The sequence below is a fragment of the Fukomys damarensis genome, unplaced genomic scaffold (assembly GCF_012274545.1).
Source record: "Fukomys damarensis isolate Sample0158 unplaced genomic scaffold, DMR_v1.0_HiC HiC_scaffold_21, whole genome shotgun sequence".
In the NCBI taxonomy this organism is placed as follows: domain Eukaryota; kingdom Metazoa; phylum Chordata; class Mammalia; order Rodentia; family Bathyergidae; genus Fukomys; species Fukomys damarensis.
The window spans coordinates 37,529,866-37,538,385 of NW_022900933.1; the positions used below are offsets into that span (position 1 = coordinate 37,529,866).

Sequence of the window (8,520 nt, forward strand, 5' to 3'; positions counted from 1 at the left end):
CCTTGTCACCCTCACCCCGCTCCTGGACCCGCCCCCGGGCCCTGCGACCCCCATCCCGTCAGCCAGCCCTCCCTCCAATGATCTCTCATCCTGGGTCCCACGGGGGACCCAGGAACAGTTCAGGCCATGTCCCCTGCCACTCCCCTGGGCCCCATCTCCCAGAGGCAGCACTCTGACACCTCCCACCCCTCTGTCCTGCGTGGCTCCCGGCTGTCCACGGGGTTTTGTGGGGGGGGGGTCTGAGCTGACACCCTGTGTACCCCCTCCCGGTGTCTCTCCCGCCTGCAGATGACGTGCTGCCCATTTTCGCCTACCCGCACAAGCTGGGTAAGTCAGTCACCGGGGGCTACGTGTACCGGGGCTGCGAGAACCCCAACCTGAACGGCCTCTACATTTTCGGGGACTTCATGAGCGGGTAACTTGCCCTGGGCACCCAGGCTAGTGTGTGTGTGTGTGTGTGTGTGTGAGTGTGCCTGTGCACACAAGTATATGCTGCTCTGACCCAATCCCCAGATGTGGGCCAAGGAAGCCCTAACCCTTGCCCTGCCCAGTCCTCCAACTCCAGGTGGCAGGGCCTGCAGTAGCATCCTAGACTAAAGACTGCTGGCTCCTGTCCTCCCCACCCTGAGCTCTTTTCTGATGGGCAAGGCCAGCAGTTTCCTCTGCACTCAGGGCACTCTGTCACTGTCCGCCCCACCCAACCAGCGGCATAGGGACTTGGGCCAGGGTCCCTTGCAAGTTGGGAAACAGGGCAGTGAGGGCCAGCCCGAGGTCCCCTGCTGGAAGAGGGGGCTTCTGTCCAGGCCTGGCTGTTGCCAAAGGGCAGGGCCAGGCGTGCAGGAGGGTCAGTCTCACCCCCCGAAGGTTTTAGGGGACAGGTGGGGAGGAGAGTGGACCTCCTGAGCCTGCTGGGGTTGGGCTACATCCTTAGCGGAGCATAGGGAGACCATGACCAACCTGTCCCCCTAGAACACCAAGGCTCCGGGAAGCCTGGGCCTCCAGAGCCCTTTCCTCGGGCCTTGGCTTTCCTGTCTGTGGAATGGGTCTAGTAAATCCTCTGTTTTCACTCTGATGCTCCTTCCCCAGGAGTGCCGAAGCTCCCTGACTGCAGAAATCCAGCCGATTCCCCCACGTTTCCTGGGCCCCTCTGCTGGGTCGGGCCAGGATTGAGCCAGGGCTAGGGCAGCAGAGATGAAGAGCACCTCAAGTCTGGGTCTTGAGACACCGGGCTCAGTGGGAGCCTGCATGTGCAGCCTGGGAGGGCCTCCTGGAGGGGTCAGTGTCTGGCCTGACAGGCAGAGCAGGGAGTGGGCCCAGGGTGGGTGGCAAAGATCACCCCAGCAGGCCTGCTGGACGCTCAGCGGTCGCCATTCTGGACGTATAGATGGGGGGAACCGACAGGTGGTGGCCAGGCATGACCGCGATCCTCTCCCCTCATAGGCGCCTCATGTCCCTCCGAGAAAACCCAGGAACGGGCCAGTGGCGGTACAGTGAGGTCTGCATGGGCCGAGGGCAGACCTGCGCTTTCCCAGGCCTCATCAACAACTACTACCCACACATCATCTCCTTCGCAGAGGATGAGGCTGGTGAGCACTTCTGGGACCCCCATCCTGGCTGCCTGGGTGGGGCCTGGCTCCCCACGGCTAGAGGTCCTGGGCTCCTATGCCAGGGTTGGGCACTGGGGGGCCGGGCAGCGGCCTTGGTGCTTCCACTGCTGCCTCTGGAAGGTGGGAGCTGGGGCCCCTCTTCTGGGCAGCATTGCTGCGGGCAATAGGAATAGTGATGATAAATGAACTTTCAGTGCCAGAGCAGGGTGGGGGTGAGGGAGAGGGTCCCACACCAGCCTCCGCCTTGGTGCTTGGCCCAGGATTGTTCCCCAACAAAAGGCTGGCCCCCAGCCGGCCCTGCTGGATGCTTGTTGGGGTTTCTAGGCAACCCCCCCATCTGTGGAGGGGTGTCCCTCACAGGGCCCGACCTGAGCCCCAGGGTGAGTCTGGGAAACCTTTGTCCAGTGGAAACTGCTGCCACCCCCACACGCCCCACCCGCTCCTGAATCCTGCATCTGCTGGGCATCCCAACCCTTTCTGTCGGCCAGAGGGTGTGGACTTGTTTCAGAAGCAGGGCCTCTGCCTCCCTGCCCAGACACAGGCCTAGGAGGAAGGCACAGTTCCGGAGGCCCAGTCCTCAGTCCCCTGAGGGGCTTGGGGTGATGGAAACCCAGGTGGCCGTGCCACTGAGCTGGGCCGTGGGAGGTTCCCGTGTGTCCGAGAGTCGGAGGGGTCTGGGCTCTAGCTCCGGGCTCCGGCTTCGGCCTCTCTGGCTGGCAAACTGCACACGAGGTCCTTGGGGCCGGTCCACACCGCGGGGTCAGCCCCACACACACCCAGGTGCTAGCCCCACTGTTGGCAGGTCAGGGCTGGAGGAGCCCTGGGCTGGCCTGGTCCGACCCCATCCGTCACACCCAGCGAGGAGGGCGTGCTCTGAGGTGGAGAAGGGAACCGCAGCCAAAGGGGACACTTCGCTGGGCTCCCCTTGCCTGCGGGGCCCATAGCACCGGGGGCCCCGTGTCCTCCCCATCTCCCGGTGGGTCTGGTGCTACTGCTTGGAGGACCACGCAGTGTCACAGTGCCCCGCGGGTCAGTCCTTCGAAGAATTCCTGGAGTGGCCTGTGCCCGCTTCTCAGACACCACCCCATGCTAGCCTCCCTCGACTGCAGTGTCCCCAGGGCCACGCTGTCCTCAGTGCCTGGCTGGGTTGTCTCTGCAGCTCCTCGGAACCCTCACACTCCCAGGCCCAGGACCCCCTCTGCTGTCCTCTGACAAGGACGGAGGATTCAAGTGGTGGAACCATCACACTGGCTCTTCTCTGTGTCCCGTGTCAGTGTGGGGCAGCAGACTGCTGAGTTCCAGGCCTGGCTTAACCTTCCACCAGCTGTGTGGCTTTGACGCAATGCCTGACTCTCTGAGCCTCTGCTTCCCTATCTTTAAGATGGAAACATTGCAACCTGTTTCCTAGGCTTGGGTGCTCATCACAGTAGGAGTTGAGGGTAGGATGAGACAGAAAGAGCAGGGACAGAGAGAGTGACCGCCTTGGGAGGTGGAGGAAAAGGCTTCCCATGAGGCCATCATTAAGCTGCTGGAAGTAACCCATGGTAAGTGGAGAGCAGTGCTTTCTGGCTCTGCCTGGGATGGCCTGGCCCTGCTGGTCAGTGGAGATGCCTGGGGGACTGGCAGGGCCTGGCCCTGAGTACTGACAACAGTAATCACTGGTACTGACTGAGCACTGGTGCTGACTGAGCACCACTCTCTCCTCCTTCAGTCTTATAGTTGGCCTCAGAGGCAATGCCCATTTTAAAGTCAGGAAGCTGAGGCTCCAAGAGCCAGTGGGGAACCACAGCCCCATTCCCACCGGGAGGTGTGTGGTGCTGGGCAGGTGCCAGGCAGGAACCAGGGTGGGCAGAGGCCACCAGGGAGGAACAGGAGCAGAGGTTGGAGCCTGGGTGGGTGGCTGGGAGGGAGTCTCCGCTTCAGGGCCAGGGCCATAAGGCGGTCGAGGCACACTGAGAGTGAGCCAGTCTCAAGCTGGGGGTGGCACAGGGTGGGGTGGCCTGGACCTCCGTGTGCCCCAGCCTTCTCACTGTCACCCTGTCCACCGCGAAGGGGAGTTGTACTTCATGTCCACAGGTGTGCCGAGTGCCACAGCAGCCTATGGTGTTGTCTACAAAGTGATCGACCCATCCAGGTGAGTCCCTGCCACGGCTGGCATGGGCAGGGCAGACCCAGGGCCCAGGGTGGTTCTGCCCACCCCAGCCAGGTGCAGCTCTGTGTGGATGCGGGTGACGGGCTGAGATGGGGCCCAGGCCTGCCCTCCTCCCAGGCATCTGACTGGCGTGCTCCTCACTCCCCATTTCCTGGGGTGCCCCATCCCCTGCACCCCAGAGCGCCTGCTCTTCATGCCCCCTGGGACTGCTGGCTGGAGCCCAGGGTGGGACCACTGCCTGGGCTACTTCTGGGTAGAGCTCACTGATCTCAGCCGCCCATTGTACAGAAGAAATGGGCACAAAGATATAAAGCCGTGCACGGGCCGGGGCCACCTAGGGCCGGGATGGGAGGTGGGTACAGGCGGCTGGCATCAGAGCCTGTGGCTGCCCTCCACGCGATGCTCAGGTTTGGCAGAGCTGGGAGAATTCAATGCGACTGGTCGCCCTAAAGGCGGAGACACTCTGGGTGCGGAAAAGCCCTACGCAGTGTTCTTGACAAAACATTTAAGTCCATAATAGATTTAGATACACAGATAAGTGCAAACAGAAGTTCCTCTCATGCCTCACACCCACTCTGCTATTAATATCTTACAATATCATTTGCCACAGTTAGGACACAAATAAGAGACATTATTTGGTATTTGTCGTCGTCGTTGTTTGGAGACAGGGTCTCCCTATGTAGTGCAGGCTAGCTTTGAACTCACTACATAGCCCAGGCTGTCCTCAAACTGTTAGCAATCCTCCTGCCTCAGCCTCCTGCATGCTGCGATTACAGAGGTTCACCACCACATCCAGCAGCCGTTCAGCCTTTAAAGTATCTGGTTGCTCCCTCCTGTCCTCTTCAGCCCAGGATCCCATCCAGGAGCCCACATTACGTTTAGTCATCGTGTCTGCTCAGCTTTCCCTGGCCTCTCTCTGTGACAGTGTCTCACATTTTCCTTGTTTACGGAATGGTGTTTTTTAAAGTTGTGAAAAGTACATATACATTAAATAGTGACCTAACTGTTTATCCAGAAAAGCCAGAGCCCCTCTCTTCCATTCCTCTGCTCTTGCTCCGAGGTCTGTCTATCCCTGAAGTGCCAGGCCCTGTGTCCTGCGGTGTGCATGATCTCACGTAGACTTGTGTTCTCCCTTTTCCTCCCTGCTTTGGGTAAACTTTTCCTTGTGACTACATCACCCTCAAAAAGGACAGTGGTGAAGAAAGCCTGGCCACTTTTCTGCTGAGTCACTCAGCCATGATTGCCTTAGCCATGCCTTGGAATTTGAGGTTATTTCCTTCTTTTCCAAAGAATGCTTCTCTAAGGAAACAGCACATACACTGAGGTCCCAATCCCGGCCAGACGTCGCCACAGATGCGCCGTCTGGTTGGTTGGTTTCTGCGACACCCTCTCCTTTGGCTCATTGTACCCTGGATAGAGCAGGGCCTGGGGAGACTGAAAGGTTCTCGTGCCCAGGTCTCAGCTTGGCTTGGGGTCATTCCTCCAGCCCCAGAGTCCAGTGTGCCTAGTTTCTCTACCTTTGGAAAAATGCCCCTGGGCCGCTCTGATGCAGCCTCATTGAAGTGTGGTCCCCTGCGGGCCAGTCTGGGAACAGGGCAGCCCCATGCAAAGAGCCACAGATCAACAGCCAAAAACTAATTAAAATGGAATCCCATTCTGTCCTTGGGCCCCCAAGGGAAGTTGAAGGAGGCCGGTTTGCACCCTGCCAGCCTTCTTACATCTTTTCTCTGGCAGCTCCCTCCAGCTCCCCACCCCCTGCTCGGCCCTGGCTTGGGGCTCCTGCCCGCCTGCTCTATGCTATTGCCAGCCTTCCCCTTCCCAGCTTCCGCTGGGCTGAGCCATCATGGAGATCCAGAAAGAGAGGCAAGGGTAGGGGCAGGAATCCACGCGGTTCTGGGAGTGACTGAGTTGGAAGTGCCGAGCAGCCGGGGCCATGGTGCAGGACTAGCATAGGCAGGGTGGGCACCAGGGCTGGTGTGGGACCCATGGGTCCTGGAACTGGGCTCTGTCTTAGGACCCCAAGAACACGAAGGGGCAGAGATGCCACAGGGCCACCTGTTATTCTTGCTCCTTTCCATGCCTCCTGGCTCCTCCCTCCCTGACCTGTCACAGGGAAGGGCAGTGTCAGGGGGACATGGGGAGACTCACAACCTCTTATGTGTCATTGGCAGACGGGCACCACCTGGCAAGTGTCACATCCAGCCTGCCCAGGTGAAAGTGAGGAGCCGCCTCATCCCCTTTGTGCCCAAAGAAAGTAAGTGCCCACTGAGGGGTTCACTGTGGGGGGGGCTCTGCTGCTGCCTCCTGCTCCCCCTCCAGCCAGGACCAGGCCCCTCCTTGGTCACTGGGGCCAGAACCATGCCTGGTACACATTGGACACTTAGTTAAGTGGGGCAGAAATGCACCGTATGTGAGTTAGACTGGCCACAACTCAAACTAGGTCCTAGGCTGTGGGCAGGTGGTGCCTACTGGAAGGGGAAGAAAAGCCAGGCCGGGAAAGGAATGTTCAGAGTTCTTGGGAGGGACAACTGTGTTGGGCAAGGCAGACTGAATTCACTGGGGTGGGGCCAGTAAATTCCCCCACCCACCTGTTTGTCCCTGTGTATTAGCATTTCTGTTGCTGGGACACATACCCAGCACCAACGCTTAAAAAGAGGAGTGTATTAATTTGGTTCTTGGTTCAGAGGGTTCAGTCCATGGCTGGATGGCTTCAAGGTAGAAAGATCATGGTGGAAGGGCACGGTGAGGAAAGCTCACCCCATTTGCAGCCAGAGCTCAAAGGCACCCCCAAGTGACACACCCATTCCCACCAGACCCTGCCCCCAACAGTACATTTAGCTATGAACTCATCAATGGATGAATCCACTGAGGAATATAGCATGCCCATGCCTAATCATCTTCCAAAAGCTGTACTTTAGGGGCCAGGGACTTAGCTCAGTGGTTCTGCTGCCTGCCCCAAAAGTGCAAGGACCCGAGTTCGATCCCTGGTACCAAAAGAAAAAAAAATCTTACAAAAGCTGTAATTTAGAACCCATGAGGCTTCTGGGGAACATTCTAGATTTGAACTGTAGCACCATGCGTCCATCAACCCACCCTCCCTTCCCTCCTCCCACTCATTCATCTATCCATCCACTTACTCTCCCATCCCATCCCATCCATCCATCTACCCATCCATCCACTAACCCACCCATCCATCCAATTTACCCATTCCCCTCCATCCATTAATCCATTCACCTCCATTCATCCATCCACCATCTATTCATCCATCCATCTATCCACCCATCCACTCACCCACCCATCCATCCATCCACCAATCCACCCATCTATCCATCCAACCACCCATCCACCCATCCACCCATCACCACCACCACATGCTGTGCACACAGTGGGGACATTGACTCTAAGCTAGCTATGGTCCTTGTCTTCTTGGTTTGTTTACATATAATCTTCCAGCTTGAAAATACCAACCACTAGTTTACAATTTTAAGAAGTACTTTGTGGGTCTCATGAACTATTTTCATAGGCCAAATGTGCGCACAGGTCACTGTGGAGGGGCACCTGGGCAGAAGGGCCAAGCTCCTGCCCCATCCCCGAAGGAGGGATGCCAGGCAGGCAGGCAGAGGGGAGTGCGGCATTTCAGAGCAGTTCTGGCTGCAGTTCTTCGGGGCTTGGCAGGTTCTCCATTCCCTCATTCAACAGCGCCTGGCACTTGTGTTTGTCACCCACTCTGTGCTGGAGACTGGGGCCCCAGGGAGCAGTCAGAACAGCCCCATCCTGGCTGGGATGTGTTCAGGTCACTTGGGGACCCAGCCAGGGTGGTGGTGGGGGCTCCTGGATCCCAGAGAGAAAAGGAACGGGCGCCGTTGGACAGGATGGGGTCTGGGTTAGGGCCAGGAGGGGAGTCCAGCAGGCCCTGCAGCGGGACTGGCAAGCCCAGTGGGTGGAGGGGGGCTCCAGTGGGGGGGGCGCGTTGCCCGTGGCACTGTGCCAGCACCCTGGCCTGTACTGGGCCTTGATCTGGGAGGCATTTCTCAGGCCTTTGCCAGGGGTTTCCAAAGTGGGACTGGCACAGTGCGATGGGGACTCAAAAGGCCCCAGGATACCCTTAGGAAGTGACCAACCTGGGGTCAGCCCTCCTCTTTGGCCTTCACGAAGGGGCAGTGTCCAGGGCTTGGCATGGCACCTGCATGTGCAGGGCTGGACCAAACACACGACCTCCTACACAGAGTCCTGTCCCTGGGGCCAACGTGGGCCGGCAGTGTCCCCAGGGCCTGCAGCAGAATCACCCGGCTCAGTCCTCCACGATCTGCTGTGGCCAGGCCCTGTGTTGGGTAACACACTGGGTGCCCTGCCTTGTCTGCAGTGATAGGCGCCAGGGCCGTAGCCTGTCACCCTGACCTGAGTGGTCTCCATGCGTCCAGGGTCCATCCTGCTGGCCAGGACCACCTGGGACTTTAGCTCGTGCCCTCTGTGGCCTCTCACCCCCAAACCAAAGAGTGAATGATGAGAGGACCTTTGGCTGTCTCCCCCACAGCCTGGGGCCCCAGCATCCATGCAGTTGCCAGGACTGTTTGCTGAGTGGCTGAAGAAGGCCTGGCACCCCACTCCAGGCGGGCACCATACGGCTTCTGGGTGACCAGAGAAGGCCCCATGCTGCTGAGAGGCCCCTGTCTTCAGGGTCGGGGGGGGGGCAGAGGGGCCGCAGGGGTGGGGAGATGAGCCGCGGGACAGCCAGGGCCCTCTGACCTGTGCCCTTGTCTG

The 8,520-nt window shown here is 59.1% G+C and overlaps 1 protein-coding gene across 1 annotated transcript in view; it reads left to right on the forward strand.

Moving 5' to 3' along the window:
* Positions 1 to 8,520, forward strand: part of Hhipl1 (HHIP like 1) — a gene marked incomplete at its 5' end in the record, with an annotated part of 16,188 nt that overhangs the window by 4,747 nt on the left and 2,921 nt on the right. The window contains 5 exons of the mRNA XM_033766738.1: positions 276 to 415; positions 1,441 to 1,586; positions 3,660 to 3,741; positions 5,931 to 6,099; positions 7,986 to 8,090. Coding sequence (XP_033622629.1) covers positions 276 to 415; positions 1,441 to 1,586; positions 3,660 to 3,741; positions 5,931 to 6,099; positions 7,986 to 8,090 — 642 coding nt within the window. The remainder of the gene's footprint in view (positions 1 to 275; positions 416 to 1,440; positions 1,587 to 3,659; positions 3,742 to 5,930; positions 6,100 to 7,985; positions 8,091 to 8,520) is intronic.